Genomic DNA, 24,244 nt, shown 5'->3' with positions numbered 1-24,244 from the left:
CACCACGGCAGGTTCCCCATGAGAGGATAGCCTGTGGCTCCATCATGCCACTGTTCATATAACCTCATCATTTTTGTTCTTCCTACTAGACCAGGGATACAGTGATTTGTGTGCATGAATGTACGTGTAGAAATTTTTATGGATATTACTTATTCAGCTGAGTTGTTAGACTTTCACACCAGTGAAAAATGATGCTGTATCCCACCAGCGCCCGCCCCCCCCCCCAGCATAGGAAAGGCGGATTTCCCAACCGCCAATCATGCTGAGAAAGCGAAGGGTGTGCAACCTTTGCTGCCCCGTGGCCGTTGCCATGTGCAGCCTGGCAACACAAAAGAAACCTCTGATTGGACGTTGTGAGAGGGGCTGTAATTATGACAGAGATGTAGGTCGTTAATGGCTTTGGGGGTGGATTTTGGTCTGGTGGTGGCATTATCTATAAAAATCAGGAACAATCTATCACATAATTCACGTTGAATAAATTGCAGGAACACAAAGAATACCACACTGCTTTTACAGAGCTGCCATATTATCAACCGCCTGTGGATTCAAAAGAGGAGTCACAGATGCCAAAGGAGAAGCTGTCATCTGGCAATGCCTGTTTCACCATGTCCACCAGGGCGGCGGTATTTCAAGGAACTGAATGCACGTTCTGAAAGTCCGTCCATCACTGAGGACCCTCAGCAGCCAGTCACATGATCGGGTTTGCAAGACTCGTGGTCCAACAGACTCTGGAGGTCACAGCATCTGACACAGACGCACCATCTCCGTCTCTGAATGTGAGCTGCAGGGGCGTACAAGCTTGGTGTCTCTCTACTAATGACGTCATTTTCAGTTTCAGAGGGCAAAGTGGTTTGTGGGGGGTCAAAGTCTTGCACCCTCGCGCACCTCCCACACTGGAGTCCAGTAATGAGACATCGATTGCATAGTTGAGCTCAGATGGAGCGTCTCTGAAATGCTGCGAGAAAGTGACCTTGGACGGAGTCAGCTTCAGCTGTTCTCTGAACAAGCAGCGTGCGCTCGATGGAGGGCAAGGAAGGAGAGAGAGCCCAGTGTATCTCCCAGGCGCGCCTTGCTATATGCCAGAAGAAATCGACAGAGGGGAAGTGCCCCTAGAACATTCCGCAGACATGCCGTTTGGCCGCTGCCTTCTGATCCCCACATCTCTGCTTTGTGGGAATTCGGGGCAAGCCTGGTGGGGGGTCTCCTCCATGGGTGGAGAAGCTGGTCAGGAGAACTTACGCTCTGCCCCAGCCTTACACCCCCAAAGTGATCCAGCAGCGGTACCATCGACTCCGTTGACTCTTCTGGTAACCATGACAACCAGAAAAAACAAATCAGAACAAAGAAACCAGCAGCGGTAAAACACTCGGCTTTGACACAGCCCAGCCGCTGGAGGAGGTGACATGGGCCATGTCTCCGACTGCGAGATGGTACACGGCGTGCCGGCCCGATGGCTCAATCAATGCGGACAGATGGAATCCGGGCCGCTATTTCATCCTCGGTGACCGTACCGTTGTCTGCATCACGTACAAAATCGACCTGCCACCCCCGTCATGTGACGGAGCAGCGTTTGGTAAATTTGGTGCCTTAATTGTCTCTTGTTCCCCTGGGTGAGATACTAAAAGAGTCTGGGGGCGGCGGCATCCAGAGCCTCCCGTCTCCCTGACAGACGGGGTTTTAATTAGATCTGCAATAATGTCTACCAGGAGACCCCCCCCCCCCGCGCACCCACCCTCGCTGTGCCCTCCCAGGAGGACGAGGGCTTACCTACACGCTCTCTTAGTCTGACACTGTTCCATCAGTCATCTGCAACCGAAAAAACATTTGCATAAAGCAACAGGAAGGTATTTTTAAATGCTGAACGTGCGCGTGGCACTTTTTGTGAGCAAGGCATGACATTTTTCCAAACTCCACAGTGAGGACTGGCTAATCAGGGGGAGGGGCATGTTTGTGAGACAGGAGGGGCCTCAGTAGCCGTGGTGGGTTCGTCATTGAGCTGATTTGCCCCCCCCCCCATCTCCACTCTGAAACTGACGCCAATGTGCGAGGACACTCTCCCATGCCCGCAACCACACTCTAGCACCCCCCCCCCCAAGTAATCACACAGCATACTATGCCCACCCCCAGTTGACCAGGGGCATTCTGGACAAAGCCTGGGGCCTGGGGGGGCACTCGCCAAACGACACCCCACGCTGCCCACAGAGCCGTGATTCTCTCGCCAGCTCAGAGAGCAGTGTGCTGCCCCCCCCCCCCCACCAGATCCCGCCACCGATCCCATTGTGAATCATTAACGGATGGGAACAAATGGCGTGCACACAACAAACATGCCAGTGGGAGTGCTGTCATTGCGGGGGCCTGGGGTGAGCATCGGGGTGTCCACACATCTGCCTGCCTAATTATACATCAGCATTTCTCTGAAAGCTTTTTGCGTTTTCCTAACTGTGATTAACCGTGTGTTCCTGTCTGATTAATCAGCATTGACTCTTTTGACCTACCTTGTTGTGTCAATACAATGTTTGCACAAAGAAAAAAGTGACAGAGACCACAACATGATTGCAGAAATGAAAGTTATACTGTTAGTCTTAGACTGAGTTTCATGTTAGGTTGGTCTATGACCTTTTTTTTGTTTTTGGTCACATTTCCACTCATCTTTAATCAGCCATATGTGAAGCTTACTTTAGTTAAATTTGAAATAACACAGCTTTCTGCGATTACACAAGCCCCCCCCCCGAGTGCGTCTGTGCTTCCGGACAGTAAGAACGCTGCAAAAGACCTGGCGAACGGGCTCATCTTTCCACAACACAGTCTGTGTTGGCAGCGCAGCCGATGTTGATTTCTGTAGTGGGAAGGTTCTCTCTCTCTCTCTGAGGAGCGCAGGGAGTAGCTCGTTGGAAATTCCCTGCAGGCTAGCATAGCTGTTTATTCAAACCTGATTTATATGCTGTAATTTCCATTTCAGAACATAACCATTTAAAGGTTCATAAATCACATCGTTTCACTTGTTTAGCTTGTCTTAATTGTTTGAGTTTTCCTGCTTGTCACTGAAAATCATTAGGGATTATCAATATATTTGGGTCTGAAACCAAAAACTTGACGACTTCATTGTGTACATATGTGTGCCTTCGGTTCCTTTTGCGTGGATCATTTTAGGTTTGGCTGCTGCACCATTGGGGGCCTGACAGAGACACCTGTTATTCCACACACTGTGAGCTCACGCAGCACAGTCCACGGCCCCCTGTGTGGCTCATGTGTGCCCTGTTTACGCGTCCGTCTCCCCGATGGAAAAATCAGTGCTCTGAAAACTGAGTCACACTGAATCATCACAGTTTAGGATCTGGATCAGGATATGTCACGCAGTCCTGAATTTGCTGATGTATAAATGCATGAACCCCGTAATTTATTCATGTAAAAATCATATCAAATAAAGTAGGCCGTAGGAATTCTTCCCAGCATGCATCTGCAGTGTAAGGACCGTCCGTCCATTGCTAGAAAAACATACAATTGGAATTCTGTGCTGAGAATGGCTAAATGGGGCTACCTCAGTGCAGATAGCTTTTTTAACCTTGCTGTTTGTCATAGGGCCTGCAGGGGGCGCTCTCCTTACAGATGAGTCTAATGAGGTGGCTCCTGGGTCCTGCAGAGCTGGCCTCTAATTAGCAGCTGACCCACCCCTGAAACTCCAAGTCGGGCGTCCTACTGCCCGCTTACTAACTTTGGGCGAATCAGGGAACTGAGATGAGAGGAACTGAGCGGGACAGACTCTGCTCCTCAGGAGGCGCAGAATCAACCACCAGCGAAGCTTCACAGAAGACCTGAGCCTGGGAGTGGCCTCTCATTGGGCCTTATTCACACCCCCTTACCGGAAGTTCTGTTGAACACCCTGAACCACAGGAAGGTCTCAGACCCATCTTTTGACTGGGTCTTTCCGTAATGAGCTAATTAATTACCAGTCTAATGAAGACCCAGTGTCATCAATCCAAGCCTATTTTCACCTTATCGATCAGTCAGGTCTGGCCCTATATGAGTCCTGCATTTCTAAAGCAGGATGATTGAACAGCATGTCTTGGATGGTGACTTCCAGGTTAGAAGGTACGTGTGGTTGTTCAGTGAGATTGGGACTGTGGATTCGAATCACTCAGTTGACAGAGTGACCCTGTCACTGCTGTACCCTTGAGTGAGGCGGTTAATGCCACCTGCTCCAGGGTCACTGGCTGAATGCCGATCTCAGCTTTCTTCACCTGTGCGTCAGTTTGCAGAGAAGCCTCCGCGTTTATGTCAGCGGGCTCTGATCCACAGCATGCCGCTCTCAGCTTGCAGGCTGTCCTTTCCATCCCACAGTGAGACACTCATCCTGCTGTTATCCAGGATCCGACCGGGTTATGTAAGGCATCCTCTTCAGCTGAAGGACCTGCGATCCAGTCCCCTTCTCTCTGAGACACCCTAATTAAGGGCATGGTGTCAGGGAGGTTGAGGCCGCTGACTGAGATGCCATTAAGCTTGTGGGGGGCGGAAAGTGGGCGGAGCTCGCCCTGGAAACACCACCGGCCCCCGGAACACTGAGAATGTTCCGTCCTCCCCTCTGACCAACCTGTATTTCCTGTTTGGCCATGAATTAAGAACATAAGAACATAAGAAATTTACAAACGAGAGGAGGCCATTCGGCCCATCAAGCTCGTTTGGGGAGAACTTAGCTAATATCTCAGAGTTGTTAAAATCTTCAAATTGAAATCAGGCTGCGGCCTCAGCCTCCCAGTTCGCGTTTCTGCCTATGAAAAACTCACTCTGAGCCGCTTGAAGACTCCTCCCACCGAACAGAGCACCTCAAGTGCAAAAGGCCTCTTTTCTGCACCACACAACTGGAAATCACCGGAATCCCTGTCACCCATATCTGTGGAGAGTTCCGGTGGCAGGGCGTGACTGTCAGTTCTGTCGGAGACCCAGGTGGACATCAAACTCACAACCCACCGGGCACAGAGTGCAGGGTTATGGGGAGGGGAGTGGAGCCTATCCCAGGGCAGGGGTACAGCCTGGACAGGATGGCTGTAGGATCTATTAATAGGGAAGCGTACAGCTGATTTCTTTTTATACAGTGGAAACTGCTTATAGTGATCACGTCTGTCTGGGTGATATTTAATCATTATAAGCGGATGATCATTATAACCAATTATTTTCTTCTTCTTTATGTCTCAGGCAGATTACCGTGTAATTGACACAGTGGCTCGTTTTTGGTGGTTTATCATAAGCTTACGAGTCTATATTCCTCACTGAGAGAATTTCCTTACATGCAGCATTAGCCTCAGGTAGCTAGCCAGAAAGCAGACGGGTTACCGCAAGGCAAAGTAGGGCGATCAAAGTTAAAAAAAAAAAGAAGCAATTTTAATTTGTTCCACGTGTTGTCATGTTTAAAAATAACAAAAAATAATACTGTAAGTGGACTTCTGGATTATTTAAACAATATATGTACAGGAATGATTCTGTCCCAAGCTTTTTGATCCATATAAGCGGTTGACCACTATAACCGTGATCACTATAAGCAGTTTCTACTGTATTTACTTGGACTGTGGATTTTGTATAAGCCCCCTCCCCCCCGGCAGGGCGACTCACTGACTGTGCCCCAGCTGGTCCCCTAATCATCGAATTAGGCCACAATCAGCATCGGCCGTCCATAACAGCTGTGCTGCAGAAACAGTTACAGACAGCATCAGAGAAAAGGATCAGCGACCTCAATCACTTCCCCTGACTGATCCCCAGGGGGCAGCGGCGAGGCACACGGTGGTGAGGTGTCTGTGAAGCCCACATACTGGTGTACTGAACCGTATAAAGACAAAAATATTATTTAAAATTGAATATGGAGCCGGCAGACTCAGATCCATTGTGCTTGTGGATAGGGAGAGGAAATGCAGATGCAGATCAAAATATCCCCTGTCACCATAACCCCCGAACCCTAACCATGACCCTCAAACCTAGCCCAGCCGAAAAAGCCAATGGCTCAATGACAGAGGACATCTAACCCCGCGGCTCTGTGCGTGACACGGCTTCATGTCCCCCCTGCCCAGCGCCTGCAGGAGGCGTCCTCCTGCCTTACCACCCACCATGAGCTTAAAGGCACCCTGATCTTCATCTCTGCGACGGACAGGAAGTTTCTACCCATGGCCCGCATCCCCCATCATCTCCATGGAAACTGCCATGCTCGAGCAAACCACGTGATGTCTAATAATATAAACAAGTGGCGTGTGCTCTCCGAGACGCCCTTCTACCCGGAATCTGCTCCTCCGAGCCACATGCTGATCCCCGTCCCCTCCGGCCCCCGCAGAATTGCTCTTAGACGATACATACCTGCATGGTTCTACGCGCTGCGGTTTCCATGGAGATCGCATGCAAATCGCTTGCACTCATTCTGCGAGCCCAAGTGAGGGTTCTGCATGGCTTTGCCACGGAGATTCACCCACCCAAGCCAGAACCCACTGCGTGTGGCTAAACGGTCATGCTGCACGCTCACACTGCAGGTGGAGTACTGAGATGCGGCACTGATGAACTGCACCATGCATGGCTGCCGGATGTCATGTGATTTATGTCATGCAATTTTGCATAATCAAATATGGTTTTGTGGTGCGTCTTTAACGTTAATGTCACCTGATTACGCTTTAGTCACATGCTTCAAGTCACCAAAGCCCACTGAACAGGAAACACACAAAAGGAAAGGCACTCTTTATCAATCATATACATTAGGATTTACCCCCTGGTGTACATATCTCAAAATATTACTCGGCCCTGGGTCAGGCTAGGGGGTAAATGAAGGTTCATCAGGTTCTGCCCTGTGGATTGATCTGCAACATCTAGCAGTTCGCATTTCAGCCGAACATGCTAAATATGTAAATTTACTCCTCTTGCCATGTGATCATGCTCCAGAATGTTCCTCATCCCGGACAGGCAACCTGACAGGTGATCGTAAGGGCCAGCTGGCTACTTCTGTTGACCAGCTATCTTATGAAATAACCCTGTTCCCCTTAATCCTGGTGGGATATCGACCCCCCGTGTGCTGAGTCATATAGATCGGCGGCTGCACGCGATGACACCCCACGGTGGCGTCTAAACAGTGACGTATCGCGTGCTTTAGTGAGACACGTTCACTGGACTCGCCGCTCTTGTTTACATTATGCGACGCGTACGGCGCGAATATTTCACGCTAACCTTGATGTAGCTCTGGGTAGGACAGCCTGCCAAGAGGATTAATAAGCAGGGCGGTAATCGGTGAGCGCGGTGTGACGGATCACGCGGGTCCTCCCGCCGGCCTCGGGGATCGTCTCTGTGAAGTTCGGCACTGACGGATGCGATCGCATCGAGGTCGAGTCGGACTCTAAGTATTCATGGTGTTTCGTGTGTTTGTTCGGGGGGGGGGGCGATTTCAGAGGCCCCTCTTTCTAGGTGGGGGCCCTGCCATCTCTGTTTCTCAGATACAGCCGGTTAACCTGAGCCCACGTTTGACTGGGGAGCTGGACACCGGTAAAGGCAGGACCGTGGCGGTTTCTGAACATTTCTGTCAAGCTGGAAGCTATGATCCAGCAAAACACCTCAGCAGAGTAAACCAGGCAATGTGGGAGGATTCGGCTCCTCAGCCTTATTAGTTTAAATCATTTTAATTAAATTGTTGAAAAGTAAACTGCTGTAAGGTGTAAACACACACTGGCTGGTTTTTTTCTGACTCACTAATGCTATATCTTTCTGCAGTGTGTCAATGATATTTTAATGGACCCCAAAGCAGCAAAACAAGTGCTGAAAGCCTGGGAGAACATTCCCTGGCTACTGAAAATGTGTCACACCACCATCACAAAAGGCAGGAACACCGGCTGTTTTCCTGACACATCTGCAGTGAAATGGTGATCCGCTGGCTAAACTCTCACGCTAACGAGTCAATTTCCATAAGATGGGGCCATGCGAATCAGTGCTGCAAGGGAGGACCTACCGTACGCTGAAAGGTGATCTGAGTGCGTCTCTATAGCAGGTGTGCTGATACCCCTAACCCCGGCCTAGCGGGCCGCCACGGCAAGTGCAAGTGGGTGGAGCCCCGAACAGGCCGCCGGCCTCCGCAGTTCTCCGCGATCACCCTCCCACGCCGTCCCCGCCGGGCACCAGCCGGCGCTTGCTAACGCACTTTCTCCACGGCAACTGCGAGTCAATAAAAGAAGGTGCCCAAGAACACTGAGCAAGATCAGTGAATGAAAGGCCACGTGAAGACCTCTGATCACACATGGCAGTTACACATCCTGGGTTTACACCAACACAACTGCATAAAGACCCCTGTTCACACACAGTGGTTCTGCAGCTCAGGTCACACCAAGACCAAATGAAGACCCCCGACATGTTTCCAGCTGCTAGTTTGCAGTACTTTCTAGTTACCAGTGGCTGGCTGATTGAGCTTCTACCAGTACCCTTTCCTCTTATGTCAGTCAGTGCAGTGAAGGAAACGTTAACCCAAACTGCCAAGTCCCTCATTTGTCTGTATAATACAAATGCTTTATATGGTATTTTAGAGCTTGCAGACAGCTGGAGGCAAACAGAGATGGACAGGAGTGGGAGAGGAAGCGGAAACGGGCTCCTCGCTGTGACGGGCCCTCGTCTAGAGTCTCACTCCTTTGTAGTTTTACCTTCCAGGGATTGGCTGCCCACCCCCCAACCCCCCAAGAGAGCGAGTCCCCTGTAGCGAGTCCGCCCTGAGGCTCAGAGTCACCGTGACACGGGGATGAGGACACTGGACAGGAAACTTAGGACCCTGATAGAGCCGCTCTCTGTGTACTGTGCTGTGCCACAGGCTGTGAGCCGTACTGCCGGCACCCCAATCAGCACAAGGACCGGCGTGTACCAAGAGAGCCAGATCCATCACAGTGAGGGGCCCCTCCCCCCCCCACACATGCGCCTCAACACACCACCAAGCACTGTGCCAAGAGGCACTTCCAGCGTCTACCAGGTCGCTGGATGTCGTGGTCTCCATGTAGATCAGGGTGTATTCACAGCCGTCATGGTATGCACCACCGTGCATGGTGAAGCCCTCAAGCTGCCCGGCAGGGTGAAACTCGCACCGCCCCCCACGCTACCCAGCAGGGCGAAGCCCGCGCCACCTGCCACCGTGAAATCCGCTCCGCCCCTCATGCCACCCGGCACAGCGAAGCCCACGCCACTGCCCTCATGCTGTCCCTTGCTGTGAAATCCACGCTGCCCCTCCCATCACCCGGCACGGTAAACCCTGTGCCACCCCTCATCTCGCCTGCCACTGTATCGTCACCCAGTGCCCTGTAATTCGCCGGGACCCGTCCCAGTACCTCTCTGCCAGTTGCCTTCATAATAAACCCGGGATTTCCCAGCCGAGGCCCCCCTCGCCAGCTCCATTCTGTAGCTTTACATGTTACAGAACTGCCATCGCTGCTGCCTGGTGTTTGAAATCCCTGCTGTTATTCCTGTCCTCGTTGCACACGCTCCCCCTGTATCCTGCAGTAAGCTGTCAGCACTCTCTGGCACCACGCCAGCATGGATCGCACATTCACTCCATTCCTCCTAAAGACCCTGTGGATGTGATTTTCCCCTCCCGACCTCCTACACGTGCAGAGCTCAGATACGGCTCTCCATTACGCTAAAGACCGCAGACTGTACTTATGCATGTGAGTCTCTGGTAGACCGCAGACTGTACTTATGCATGTGAGTCTCTGGTAGACCGCAGACTGTAGTTATGCATGTGAGTCTCTGGTAGACCGCAGACTGTACTTATGCATGTGAGTCTCTGGTAGACCGCAGACTGTACTTATGCATGTGAGTCTCTGGTAGACCGCAGACTGTACTTATGCATGTGAGTCTCTGGTAGACCGCAGACTGTACTTATGCATGTGAGTCTCTGGTAGACCGCAGACTGTACTTATGCATGTGAGTCTCTGGTAGACCGCAGACTGTACTTATGCATGTGAGTCTCTGGTAGACCGCAGACTGTTGTTATGCATGTGAGTCTCTGGTAGACCGCAGACTGTACTTATGCATGTGAGTCTCTGGTAGACCGCAGACTGTACTTATGCATGTGAGTCTCTGGTAGACCGCAGACTGTACTTATGCATGTGAGTCTCTGGTAGACCGCAGACTGTACTTATGCATGTGAGTCTCTGGTAGACCGCAGACTGTACTTATGCATGTGAGTCTCTGGTAGACCGCAGACTGTACTTATGCATGTGAGTCTCTGGTAGACCGCAGACTGTACTTATGCATGTGAGTCTCTGGTAGACCGCAGACTGTACTTATGCATGTGAGTCTCTGGTAGACCGCAGACTGTACTTATGCATGTGAGTCTCTGGTAGACCGCAGACTGTACTTATGCATGTGAGTCTCTGGTAGACCGCAGACTGTACTTATGCATGTGAGTCTCTGGTAGACCGCAGACTGTACTTATGCATGTGAGTCTCTGGTAGACCGCAGAGGTCTCTGGGTACGGACAGCAAACGGGCCGCCTGTCCTCCTCTGGCTTTTTGAACAAAAACACCTCGACACGTACTCAGCAGGAGCCCATGGGGCACAGGGGAGCAGCGCAGGCACACCTCCCATTCCAGAGCTGCACTCCCTGTGAATGCGCCCCCCCAGGGCTCCGGCTTCCTCCCACAGTCAGAAAAACATGATGTTCGAGTGAAATGGTGACTCTCAGCTGCTCTTTCCACAGTCTGTGTGTCTATGTGTGTGTCTGTCTGATGATGATGAGTGTGTGTGATAGTGTATATCTGTATGTGTCTGTGTGTGTCTATTTGTGTGATGATGTGTATCTGTTTGTGTCTGTATATGTCTGTTTCTCTATGTGTGTCTCTGTGTGTGTCTGTGTGTCAATGCTCCAAATCACACTATCGCAAACTGTTTAAGCTGAATATAAACACACGGATCAGACACACTAAATGTCCCACTGATAACAAACATGGCTTCCAGTTTGCTGTCCAGTGTGCTGATATCATGAGTTCAGCTTCCTTTGGAAGTTGCCTTTGGAATTGTGACACCTGTCAGATGCCATGTCTGCTTTCTGTCGGACTGTGACTTTCTGCTGAAGGACCACACTGACATCCTACAGTATTTACTTAGAACTTCCCTTCAGCATGATCCCAGGTTAATGACCAGCATGAACATGACCCAGTCTGGCCTCCCCTGTGCCACCTGCTCTTCCTGTATTTATTTTTTGGCCTCTGGAGTGTGTAAGCGTGCTCAAACCCATGCCTCTGGAGTGTGTGAGCGTGCTCGAACCCATGCCTCTGGAGTGTGTGAGCGTGTTCGAACCCATGCCTCTGGAGTGTGTGAGCATGTTCGAACCCATGCCTCTGGAGTGTGTGAGCGTGCTCGAACCCATGCCTCTGGAGTGTGTGAGCGTGCTCGAACCCATGCCTCTGGAGTGTGTGAGCGTGCTCGAACCCATGCCTCTGGAGTGTGTGAGTGTGCTCGAACCCATGTCTCTGGAGTGCGTGAGTGTACTCGAACCCATGCCTCTGGAGTGCGTGAGCGTGCTCGAACCCATGCCTCTGGAGTATGCGGAGCACACTTGGACCCCCACCACTTCCACAGTGTGTTGTCTCCCCTGTGGCCGAGCCAAGGCAGGCGGGGCCGGATCCCAAACCCCAACCCCCGATCTCTTTTAATAGCTCCGGCACGTGTGGGATTTAGATCTCGAGGAGTTCATCTGGCAGTCAATGCCAGTCGGATCGCGTGACGCCTTCAGTTAATGGAGAGTTTCAGCTCCGGGCTGTGGGCTCGCTCCACTCACTTAATTGTCTCCGGATGAGTGGCTTATTCAGGTCATTGAAGAGGCATTTCATCCGCTCATCCGTCCCCATGTCACACTTACAGGCAGCTGTGATACGTTTAATGAAGCACGTTATCGCTCTGATCTGTAGTCAATGCGCCAGGCGGGTGCCGCGGCGTTTCCGATCCGTCGTGCCCTTAAGGGATCAGCCGAACATCCAGCAACAAGCTATAAATCAGCATCATTTGGTTCCTCAAATCGACTATTAACAATCGGGGTCTGCAAACAGCACCATCGAAACCGGGATGCTTTCTATTGCTGCCGTGGTATCGGCGCTTAGCATGGCTGCGCGGCAGGCACGCCGTCCGCCGATTAACATTTCGGAAACAGGAGCAGTTGTTGCTCTCCTAATAGATTGCTGTAATCTTGTTTAATGCCTTTCGAAGGTGCTCTAACTACCCAGGCAACGCGTCATCCACAACGCTTTGCGTGGCGTCTCTCTCCGCCTTGCCCTGCCAGGCATCTGACTGCTTATGTATATTTCTCTCGGCGATGCTTCCAGTAAATTCCTTTGATTTCTACACTCTACTCTCCTTGGCAAATTTAGGTCACTCGGTGCACGGTTAGCTATGCAGCATGCCCCAGAGAAGCACTCTGCCAAAGTGAAAAAAAAAAAACAAAAGCACTTAAGACTTGGCCTCAAAGCAATCCAAACCCTTGTTATTCTTCCACATCGCTCACTTAGCTCGGGCTCCAGCAGCCAGCCAATCAGGTCCCGGCTGACCAGCCTACTTTCCCAAGTCTGGGAGATGGCACGGTGCCCCATATCGAGGGACGAGACCCAGTTCTCCGCACGCTGCTGATCGAGTTCAAATGCAAACTTTTAGTTTATCTGGTGTTGCATACAGGAGAAAAAGGAAGAAAGTCACTTACGGAAATTGTTAACGGTGACTCGCGCGTGCAGGTTCTCGTAGTGCTGCACGTGCACGCCCAGACCCTCCTCGCGCTCCATCGGCTCAGCTGGGCACGAGCCTGGCTGCCGCATGACGTTTGCGAGAGCTCTGCGGGGCATGGAGAAGGAGCGCGTGCTTAGGGTGTACTTACCCAACGTGTAACGAGCAAGGCTGCATGATCGTTTCATTCTGTAAAGGGTGGTGGTGGGGGTGGTACTGCAATGCTAAACTGTGGATAATGTCAGTGCTCTAATGATCGTGTGAGTTCTGTCCAAAAAAGCAAAGTTGTTCACACTTAATAGTTAAAGAGGTTATTGACGTTTGTCTTGTATCTAACCGTAGGGGTAACTAAAGTTTTAATTATTCTAGTATACATTTTACAGCAAAACAGAAGATTAAAAACGGATTACGACCATCTTGCAAAGCTCGTATAAACAGAAAGATGTTGCAACCTCTTTGGAGAAAATTACAGGCTTTCGCTGTTTCGAAGTTTTCGGGTTATGTTTGTGTCATTACAGTCGGAGAGATAACTCAAAAGAGATAAAACCGGGGAAATCGCCGGAGAAATGGCAACATGCAATTAACAGCGATGCAACGAGGAAAACAATTAGGCTACTATGAAGAAGTGTAACAGACATTGAGACATGCTGTCGCAATGAATAATTACGGGCACGAATTGTAAGCATACATTTAATCCACAACACAGATCACTGCAATTAGATTTTTCTTCAATGATTTCCTTTGTTAAGCGCTTGAGACAGCCTGTTGTTCAGCTGCATGACTGCCAATAACAGTTTCCCCACCTGTGCGTGAAATATCTGCTATAATTGTTTAGCATCGTTTTACACACCAGAAGGGTTTGTTGAAACCAGATGGCGATTCGGGAGAATTTGGTTCAATGTTATTAATTATTGTTGTTTTCTTGTAATTGTTTTAAGGTTTAAGTTTACTGAATTTCATTGACATTTTGCATACAAAACAGAATACAAAACAGTGCGGGGCAATCCTATAAGATAATAGAAATCCATCTCTTTTAAAAGCACGGGCACGTCTGTGATGTGCATATTTTGTGATTATAGCATCGGTACTTCCAGACAGTCTAGATGTGTTTTTGGCAGCTTATAAGAGCTGTCAGTTGCTTAGTTAATTACGCTTAGCCTGGTATTTTAATATTGTGTCTGTAATATTAGCACGTTGAATATTTGAAATTAATTAGTTACTCCAGAAAGTAGGTCTTATAACAGAAGCTCTTTAATTTTCTTGGAAATTAGAGGGTCACCGTTAAATGATTTCCGGCTGACGGCTCAGAGTATCTGTTTGTGGGTTACATCACATTCTACAGTGTAACAGTAGTCACTAATGTTCGAGAGCCAATACCCCCCCCCCCCCCCCACACACACACACACACACACACACACACACACACATACACATAGCCCTGATTTCATTTGAACAAATTGTACCAATAATAAATGTGTTTTTAGATTCGGGTGAAGTCGAACATGATGTGTTATAAGTAATAAATCAACTACGATGCTCTATAGCGTCATGTAGGCTACGGAGCACATTTTTACACATTGTGATGCTTACGTGTGTAAGAATATAAGAATACACATTATGCGAGTGCATGAATACGTAGGTTATTATGTTTTAATATAATGGCGCGTCTTTCGCCAGCCCCAATGCCACCTGTTAGACTCGCCTGCGCTTTCGCGGTGCGACGCGCGCACAAAGGGCTCACGCGCACGTCCTGTCGTTTGTATGCAATCTGAAGTGTCATTGCAGCGTCTATATGATTATGTACAAGGGAATGAACAAGGAGGGACACGTCGGTGTTTTTTAAAGTGTGTTTTCGGGACCAGTAGTGAGATATTTATCTATTTTGAGAATTGAATTATGAAATCCCTGACCTATTATTTTTCCCCTTCGCCCCTCGCATTCGCAATAAGCACGAAGGCGCGTTTGGCACGCGACTCGACACCCACCTGGTCATGTTTTCTCTGTGGGGTCGATGCGCCTTTTCCAGTCCGAGCTTCGTGAATATCCCAACCAGCGCCATGATAGCCACTACTCCACAGACTATGTAGACAATTAAGTTAGTTTTATCCTTGGTCGGGTCGTGAGTGGGGTCGTTTTTTTTGGAGGGGGGTCTACCCGTCATCATCCACATGGGAGTGTCGTAGTTTTTGCAGGTGCTCTGATCCAAGCGCGAGCTCTTAAACGCGCAGCAGAACCTGAAGCCACAGGTCCCGCAGCAGTACAGGTAGCTGCCGGTCCTGCACACGAACGGGGGGTCCCACTGTCCCATCACGTCGTAGTAACCCCGGCAGCGGTCCTCAATATGCGGGGTCTCCGTTAAGCTGTTCTCGCTGTCTCTGGAGTCGTTGGAGCCCGACATCATGACGAAGCCGCTGAGTTGGCGTCCGGGCTCGCCGGCCGCGTCGCACAGCAGCACCACAACTTTAAGCACGAAGTAACCCAGCAGCCAGGCGGCGCTTCTCATCCTGCGCTCCCCGAGGTTCGCTTTCTGCTCCGCCACAGCCAGAAGGGAGGAAAGACCGCTCAAAGACGCCCGTACTTGGTTAAAAAGCCCACACGCGTATATCCAGCAAACACGACACATCCACCCGCGGCGATTATCATCTTCATAATAATAAGACAGTATCTCAGCGCGGCTCCAAGGTTTGGGTCCGTTTGATATAAAGCCGCCGTTGCAGACGTAGCACCGTCTCGGAATGAAGTGGGACTTGCACTGTATTTAAAGCGCGCCCTCCCTCCCGCTGCCGGCCACTTGTTACGAGCATCCGCGGCGCTCCGTGCGCGTCCCTGTCACGTCCCCCGCGTCGGCGCACCACTCGCTGGCAGTCAGCGGAGATGAAACTGAACAACAGATCGAGTAGTGAGTGTGAGTGAATAAGAAAATGACGAAGGAAGGGTAGGGAAACGGTGGGGGCGGGGAGAGAGAGAGGTGGAGAGAAGTGTGCGCAATCGGTATGATGCGCGCGCTGTAAAGCCAGCATGCCGCCAGCAGAAAATGTTTGGTTTTATTTCCCGGGAATAAGTGGGGGGGGGGGGTGTTTCACATCTACACACTGCGTTGTGACACTGTGCATACTGTTCTGCTGCTCAACACTAAACTTTTGTGTGCGTGCGATTGTAATTCTAACTGCTCTGGTTTTACTTTCTTGCTAAATACACCCCAAATGCACAGTTTAAAATGATGGGGGGCAGATGAAGCACAGTAATCACTGCATTCAAGTAAACGTGCAAGTGCAGCGATGGCTTTTGCGCCTGCGGTCATGAATCTCACTTAGCGCTCACACTTTGCCCACTCCGCTTTAAGCGCTTTCACTCCGTCTCTCCAAAGGTGTGATCAGACCTTCCCATAACACCGTAATATTTTCTGCTTTTTTGTTTTTCACAGCGGCATCGTGGTCGATTGCAATAGAGGAGTTGAAGGCGTTATCGCCATCCCTGTTTAATCACGTCCGATTATAGCGCATTTTCTGCTCACCGGTTTTTAAATATTAATCAGAAAGCAGTCGACGTTTCACACAGATCTGCCGTGCTATATATATTCGAGTTCACATGTACAATATAAATAGCCTTTTAACGACATATTTGTAGGCTATACTACGCATATAAAATGAATAACTTGTTCCATAAATAATTGTGCATAATTTCACAACAATAACTTTTTGTATATTCCAGATTTTCTTGTGGTTGCTAATAATATACAAAGCAATTCGCTAAACCGTGCATAGTACATTTAAACTGTATTGTTATGCTTTGAAATTTTTATTTAGTTCATATAATCTGTTTGTTGAATTCACCTTTAAATGCCTGTATTGCGTATACATGCATATACTGTGAAGTCAGATTGGTATCAGTGCCCATCGCACTGGGGCGGTTGGCTTGTCGGTCCTTTAGTCCGTCCTGTGTCCGTCGCAGGGCCGCTTAGTGGGTGACAAGGCAGCCGTTAGTAGGATTACTGAGTCGCCTTGTTTATAGGTGTCCATTTCCTCTTTTACTTTTACATTTCCAAGCATTATTGTATTATCCAGAGCATTTGCTTTGCTCATAATGTGCCCGAATTGAGACAGGCTCCGTTTGGCTATTTGTGCTCTAAGTGAAAGACGTCTTTGTTCTGCCTTCAAATAGCACTAATGTGTGCACAAGTAACCAAAACAGGGGGCGATTTGTCCCTCTTTGGCTCTTTCATAACCACCATCGACTCGTCTTTTACTCCGTTACGCGATGCCTAAAACATGACGTTTACTTGTAGTTAGTTGTTTAATATTTTGTTGTGCTTATTAATTAAAATCGGAGTGCTTAGAGTTCGTCTACGTTTACTCCTTCGTCATGATTCACTTGCTTCATTCCCTGTCCGTGGTCCCGAACGGGGACAGCGCTGTCCGGCCATTCATGCTGATTAAATGGAAGAAGCTACATCCCGTCATTCTACGGCCGTTTCTAGATGCGAACTGGTGTGTGTGTTTCTGAGTAAAGCTACTAACCTGACAACTTTTATAGAAAACTACTAACGCTGAATCATTTTCCTGATTTACACATTTTACACATTGTCATTGTGAATGGCTCTGATTATGACCTAATTAAAATGACGGTGGCTGTGTTGTATATACTCCGGAATATTTATATTTTCTATCCAGAAACTACCCTATGCTCAATATACCCAGTGCGATAGTAGGCCTATTAATTTTGACAGTCGTATTTTGTATTTTTTCAATGATTAAATAACGGGTATAATGAGATCTTTCTTATCGCCAGTATCCCGATGCTAAAACACGTTCTGTAATACACTTAAGTAGCCTACTATTTATTTACTGTGAGGTCTTCAGTTTCCGATCTAACTACTTCATTAAGCTAATTATTTTCTGGATTGAAAGCAATCAATTCCGTTTAGCCACGTACTTGGATGGTCAGCACATTTTAAAGCTCCAAACTCAATTTTAAGACAGCGGTTATGTTCGTTTCTTTGTCAAGGAAACATCTATCAAACGGGAAAACGTGTTATACAAGAGCAGCATGATTATCTTATTGAAAGGATAACGTCGGGTTCTGCTTTAATGTCAGGTATCACTGCTGCAGTAATATATGTTAATTCAATGTTTCTCAACCCAGTTTTCGGGGACCCCCCCCCCAAGACACATTTTTGCTTCCTCCCAGCTCGCCGCACACCTGAACCAAATAACCAAGTGATCAAGAACACCGATTGCCTGGTACAAGTGTGCTGGGGATGGCTGAGAACTGCATTGTGATTCACTGCGTTACTCTGTGTACAGCTGTACCCCTGATTATTAATTAAAATTACTAATATTATTACTAGTTAATACTAATCTATCTAAGATATTTTCCAGAAGCATCCTCCACTGATGCATTACGAGTAGAGAATGTATGGTTTCCTAGTGAGAATATAGGCCTATGGACAAAGTTTGTAAAGAGTCACATGTTTAGGACTGTGTGAAATACCACCTGTGTTCAGGATTGTGCATGTGAGGAATTGTGTTGAAAGGAAAGTGTTTTAGCACCAAATATAGTTCCCTTGAGCCATTTCTCATTTTTCTTGTGTTGAAGCCCAGCTTCTGTCCAGCATTTCTCTCACTCCTGAGCAGCTCCTCTTCTTCGCAAGGTTCTGCTCGAATCAGAGAGGAGCAGGAGAAGCAGCATTTGGGCAGAATGCCCTGCTGGATCACATGCCCCGCCCCCTCAGCAACCTGACAACCAATAGGAGGCTGCCAGGACGCTGAGTGTCTGCTAGAATTAGTGCAATTTATACTACACGTTACTGCTTATCAGTATAATTATCTTTATTCTCATGCTGTTGTCATGGCTGTATTTTCTAAGCTGAAATTTGCAGATCTGATGCCCCGATGATGCTCATTCATTATTTTCAAGCACTTCACCTTAATTCAGTACTCCATTTAAAGAAAAGATCTGACCGATGTCTTCTGATCTGGCCTTTAGTTTTCAGCTCAATGATCGCATTAGATCCACATCACAGCCGCCATGGCTCTCTGCCTCTGTAAAATCGGCTGTGGGAGTATGGGCCCGCGAGTCAGTTCTTGGCTTTGTCCTCTGCTCTCGCGTAAATGTGAGTAGATCCATAACCACTGGAACTGTCATCTTTCACATGCAATGCTCATGTCGCCTGCAGTCTTCACATCCACACTAGACAGACATGTGTCCCAGTCCAATCTAAAAATCTTCGAAAAACCCAGAGAAGCTCGGATCATTCCACCTCCACAGATCACCGTTGCTTGCTGCTCTCCTGGCTGACCTTCCTGCCCTCACACAACGCGAGGCCTGCACTTTATCGATAGGGCATCATTCTTAACCTTCCTGTATCCATAATTATATGTGCCGTTCAGACTTACCTATGCCCTGAATAAGACAAGCCATTCTGGAGATGGATGGATGGATGGATGGATGAGACAGAGAGCCTGATTTGTATGTGATCCTTGGGGCTGGGCAGTGATGCTGGTGGTAATATATGCTGTAATATATATGAATACTGCCCAGGCATTAGGGCTGAATAAACACGGAGCCAGTGTTTGTATAACATTTACAGAAAGCACCTGTTGAAATTATGATGATGAAAAGGGGGTCCAGCAGCGTATGTCTAAGTGTCGCTGTTCTCTGACGGGCTCTGTAATTAGCTGTGTGGAAAAACATCTGAGGTTTTCGCTAATGTTGGGTTTACGGCATCGAATGTGTACGGTGCTCAGGCGCGTGTCATCGCGTGTTTAGTCAGCTTTGGCGCCCCAGCTGGTGTTACGCCCGTGTGACGTCCAGAACGCCGCTTTTAGTTTGCACTATAATTAGCTTATTAGGCAGATTCCTAGTTTGTTTCTGGGTTATGACTGTCCAATGGCATAAGACCCCCATAACACGTCTGTCAGGAAACGGGGGTCTTCGCTTTTCCGACATTTCCGATATTCCCATATTGATCTGTAAGCCACTCTAATGTTGAGACATGGTTGGAGATTATTCCACAACAACCCATAATCATTCTGGCTGGATTTAGAGTTGTCAGGGGCAACGGGTCAATGGGACCCCTTCAATGGATGCTTGAGATTCGCCATAGCGAACATTCTGTTATTTCCATGGCAGCCGTGAGCCTAAAAAAAAAGGTTATTTTTACATTGTAGTCCTCTTAGGAAATGCACCAATAGGTCAACAGTATAAAGGAGATTAAATAAAACCAAAGAAAAAAAGTCAAGGGGAGGTTGAGAGAAGGATAAAGAAAGACTTTTAATGCTGTCACACTACATACAGAAATGAGCAAGGGGGCTTTATTGGGGTTAACAGACAGGAGCAGTGAAACAGAACAGGACCACAAGGAGTCAAAACGGGAAGAGTAGCTAAAGGTAGGGCACAGGCAATGGAAGGAATGAGATCAATGACTGGACTAGCAATGACGAGACATCACAGACTAGCATCATGTGTGGCCCATCAGGGCCTCAGAAGGGCCGGGCAGATGTGGTGGGCCAGATATGACAGTACCCCCCTACACACCCCACAACAACGGACAGCAGAGGGGACCAAGGGGACTGAATGATAGGGTGAGGAACGGACAGGACACTGGACAGGATAGAGCATGGCAGGACTGACGGAGTACACGGGTAAGACACCACAAAATGTCAGAGGAGCAGAACTATCGGACAGGACAAGGCAGGACAAGGCAGGGTAAATAGCATGATAAGGGGCATGGAGTAGGCTGGGGTCAGTCCAGGGACCAACAGGACAACAGGAGAGAAGCTAAACTACCTCCAGCCATGTCTCAGCATTACCTGGGGACCAGGTAGTAGAAGAGGCAGAGATAGAGGCAGATAGAATAAACCACACCAAGGGGCTGGGGCGTAATGAATAAAAACGGGCAGGGTGGGGGGGGGGGGCAGACCCAGGGAAGCTGGGCAACGACCCTGGGATGTGGATCCTGCTGAGCCCATCCTCTGGCGAGGCGGAGCCAGTCTGGACCACAGGACCTGAGGGCCTCGGAGAGGCAGAAGGTACCGAGGGGCCAACTTTACCAGGTGGCCAAGGGGACTGCAGGACAGGGGCAGGAGGGTATCAAGGGAACTACTGGACAGCAGACCGAGGGTGCTGAAGTTTCTCTCCCCAAGGCTGCAGCAGGAGAGGTGTCTGGGAGGATATCGCCCAGATAGTGTGTCCCTGTCTCTCCCTCCTGGAGATGGAAACTCAGCCTACCCCTCTTCCGGGCCCCCGGTTGCACTGTTGACTGCACTGAGACTTGGGGCCGAGTTGGTGTGAGCATTGGGCTGAGGTGGGGGCCCCCCGAGCAAGATGGTCCCACTCCAGGTCTCCCGGCTGGGCATCATCTGGGTCAGCACAACCTGGCCTGGCAGCTTGGGTGTCGGACGTCGGCCTGGCAGCGGTCAAGGGCGTTGGTTTGGCGATGACCGGGGACATGGGTGCCGACTTGCCCATGACCAGTAGGGGGTGAAGGGACCATTGGCAGCGAGATGGGTGCCTGGAGGATGAATGGAGACGAGGCAGGTGCTGGCGGGACATCTGAAGATAGGGCTGGGAAAAGAAGCCCCTGTTGCACCGGGAGCCGGGGACTCAGGCTAAGCGGCCATCTCTGGGTCAGGAGCCTGGAGCGCGGGTGGAGTGGTGTGGGTCAGGCTCTGGAAGTGCTACAGGAGTAAGGACGGGCTCCGGAGATGCAGCAGAGGTGAAGATGGGCTACAGAGGCACCAGGTTTGTTGGGCTCAGGTGTGGCCCATCAGGGCAACTTGGGGGAGGAGACAAGAGGATCAGGCAGGACACTTCTAAAACAACAATAGCATTAATGACGATGATAATTATAATAATGGTAGTAATGATCATTCAGGACCTCACTCGATATTCAACAATTCAGAATCACCGAACTATTCAACAATCCCAGAATATTTTATATTTTTTACTTCCTCCTTTCATCCAGGCAGAGATTACATCTCCATTGCAGATAACAATTGAAGTTCACATCATTATTGTGACGTTTTAAAGTGATATTTTCCAAGTCACCTTCTCTGTGCTCAGAAGAGCAAAACACAGAACGGAGACATTATTCTTAGTACTCCCACACCGAGCGTGATCGACAGGGAAGTAAGGGGTCAGTTTTTAATTCAAACATTTTACTGGGTACCAAGAACTGTGCAGTACTGTCCCTGAGCGGGGGGGAAATGACTTTACTATTCAGCCATGAAAAAGCAATAAAACAGCAGAGTCATTTAAGGGCCAAAGAATATTTACTGTGTGTTACAAGCTGTAACATTATTTGCTAGGAATGAGGCAAGTGGACCCCAGAGCTTCATAATGTCGTCACACATCTGGCACAAACTTCATTTGCAGTTATCTGGCACCAGTGTGGGTTGACCCTCCATTCATGTAACCCAAATGGTCCAATGGCACCATATGTGTAACTGGTTTTCACTGGTTCTGTATCACTGGTTTTGCTGTGCGCCCTCTTCAGATGGTCTTCTGAACTGCAACAAGTTGACGGTCACGGTGCAGGGAACAGGTGTCAGTTACACTCCATCCAATGTCCTCTTCCTAACAGGGACAGAGACTCGTTAGATATCGCTGTATTATTATACCTTAAGAAACACATTTCTGCTCACTGACATTATACGGTAATAACAGCACAGCTGTTTAGCTATTGCTCAATTTGGTTTCACATAATTCGTAAGGTCTCTGTGGGGATTGGGCCTTAAATGGAAACATTTACCATTTCATCGGCTAGGTTTGTCTACGGAAAGGCATCGGCCCTGGTGACCACAGAACATCCTCACAGGAAGTGGTGTGACTTCACTTCCTCCCAAAGGGGACATGGCCCAGGCTTCTCCCTACACTTTACTCTAATTCAAGGCCTAAGCAAGGAGCCGCAGACTGAGGTTCCGCTGCCTCCGAGGAGCTGCTACACGGATTACACAGCAAAGCTTTGATGAGCGCCTCATCGCCCCCCCTGCACCGGAATATATAAACACAGTCTTTTGCTTTCCACTCACGTCCCGCTTCTTAACGCCTTGTTTCCTGTCAAATGCCACGTTTGTGTCAGTCACTTGCCACTGATTGTTTTCTTCCCGGCGTCCTAAATAAGTTGTTCATCACGTCTGATTTGCTCCACCCCTCGTTGCACGAGCCCCCCCCCAGTAATAAAAGCAGTGTCTTGTGGCATCAGGTGCTGGCGAATCAGCGCGTTTGGTCAAGCGGAGGAATGACAGCCTGATTGAAGGGCTTTGTGTTCCTTTTAGGGCGGGCTCATTACAACAGACGGCCAATCAAAATGTAATACAATGTTGAAAGGCCATCTGAGTGCTGAGAAGCAAGCTTAGCATAGTGCATAGCTGGAGATTTGAATCTGTACGTCCGCCGGCCTCCACGCGTAGGGGGGGGCGTGTATTTCCTGTTGGGGAGCCCCACGCCGATGTTTCCAGCGCTGCTGTCCTCGGCTTTGCTTATATACATGAAAGCCGGAGCTCAGGCAGCAGCAGGCTGCTCTCTGCCGTGCTGGTTACTCACAGCGCCGCCCGCCGGGCCCTGTTACCGTAGAAACAAAGTCAAAATATGTACTCATTTTTATCCTTGCCCTCTGGGGTTGTGCAAAGTTTGTTTCATTTTTAATACTTCTGCCAGTGTGTGTGTGTGTCTGTATGTGTGTGTGTTTGTCTGATTGTGTGTGTATATGTGAGTACGTGTCTGTCTGTGTGTGTGTGTGTGTGTGTCTGTCTGTCTGAATGTGTGGATGTGTGTGTGTGTGTGTGTGTGTGTGTGTGTTTGTCTGACTCCAGCCCCGCGGGTCTCATCTTAAGCCCTTTCTTCCACTTCCCGGTGGATAATGAGCTAAAACGTTGGTGCCTGACTTACCTAAACGGCTTTGTAGGCTGTGGGGGTAATTCAGCTGGACTTTTCATACGATGACTGGTGATAGAATCGAACTTTAGTTTATGAAGATCCATATTTTTAATGATTTCGGCAACTGAAGAGCGGAGATATCAATGTTTTTTCTCACTTTTTAAAGTACAAAACTGAAAATTCTAATTCCTTGTAGTTTAGAGAGAGTTGTCCTGAATACCATAGGAGGTTAATTTTATCCTGACCCAGGCTGCTGGATATTCCCCATAATCCTTCATAAACTCTTCATAATGACACCAAGTTCACCCCATTTTCTGTTCCTTTGTGTTCAGCTCATTATTTTTTCTGCTTCCAAATTGATAAAGTCTTGATGCCTCACCAATTAGCCATGATCCAGCTAATTAGACACTACAGCTGGATGCAATATGGGGGGCGGTAGCCCCAGAACCTGGAAGGCGGGGGGGGGGGGGGGGGGCGGGGGCACACCACAGAAAAGGACAACGTGTGACAGGAGGCGTGTGGCCAGAGAGAGCCAGTGTGAGTACAGTGAAGAGAAAAGGAAAATAATCACCGTGGCAACCACTGTAATATAGCTCAGTGTTCACATCCCACTGAGCAAGGAGCAAAAGAGTGTGAACGACTGGATCATGCTGAAGTCAGCTGC

The 24,244-nt window shown here is 49.0% G+C and overlaps 1 protein-coding gene and 1 long non-coding RNA gene across 2 annotated transcripts in view; both read right to left on the bottom strand.

The window, feature by feature from the left end:
• shisa9b (shisa family member 9b) overlaps positions 1-15,771 on the bottom strand; it is a 30,154-nt gene extending 14,383 nt beyond the window's left edge. Inside the window, exons 1-2 of the mRNA XM_023821669.2 lie at positions 14,688-15,771; positions 12,683-12,810 (exon numbers count right to left, since the gene is read on the bottom strand). Of these exons, the coding sequence (XP_023677437.1) occupies positions 12,683-12,810; positions 14,688-15,325 (766 nt within the window). The 5' untranslated portion in view covers positions 15,326-15,771. The remainder of the gene's footprint in view (positions 1-12,682; positions 12,811-14,687) is intronic.
• A 6,184-nt stretch (positions 15,772-21,955) lies between these two features.
• On the bottom strand, positions 21,956-22,918 carry LOC111849098 (uncharacterized). Its single transcript, XR_002839459.2, has 2 exons — positions 22,734-22,918; positions 21,956-22,278 (listed from the first exon to the last, which is right to left on the bottom strand). It is a non-coding gene; the product is annotated as an uncharacterized lncRNA (long non-coding RNA).
• Positions 22,919-24,244: the final 1,326 nt, after the last annotated feature.

This window comes from Paramormyrops kingsleyae, chromosome 22 (assembly GCF_048594095.1).
Source record: "Paramormyrops kingsleyae isolate MSU_618 chromosome 22, PKINGS_0.4, whole genome shotgun sequence".
In the NCBI taxonomy this organism is placed as follows: domain Eukaryota; kingdom Metazoa; phylum Chordata; class Actinopteri; order Osteoglossiformes; family Mormyridae; genus Paramormyrops; species Paramormyrops kingsleyae.
This window is presented reverse-complemented; position numbering and strand designations above follow the sequence as displayed.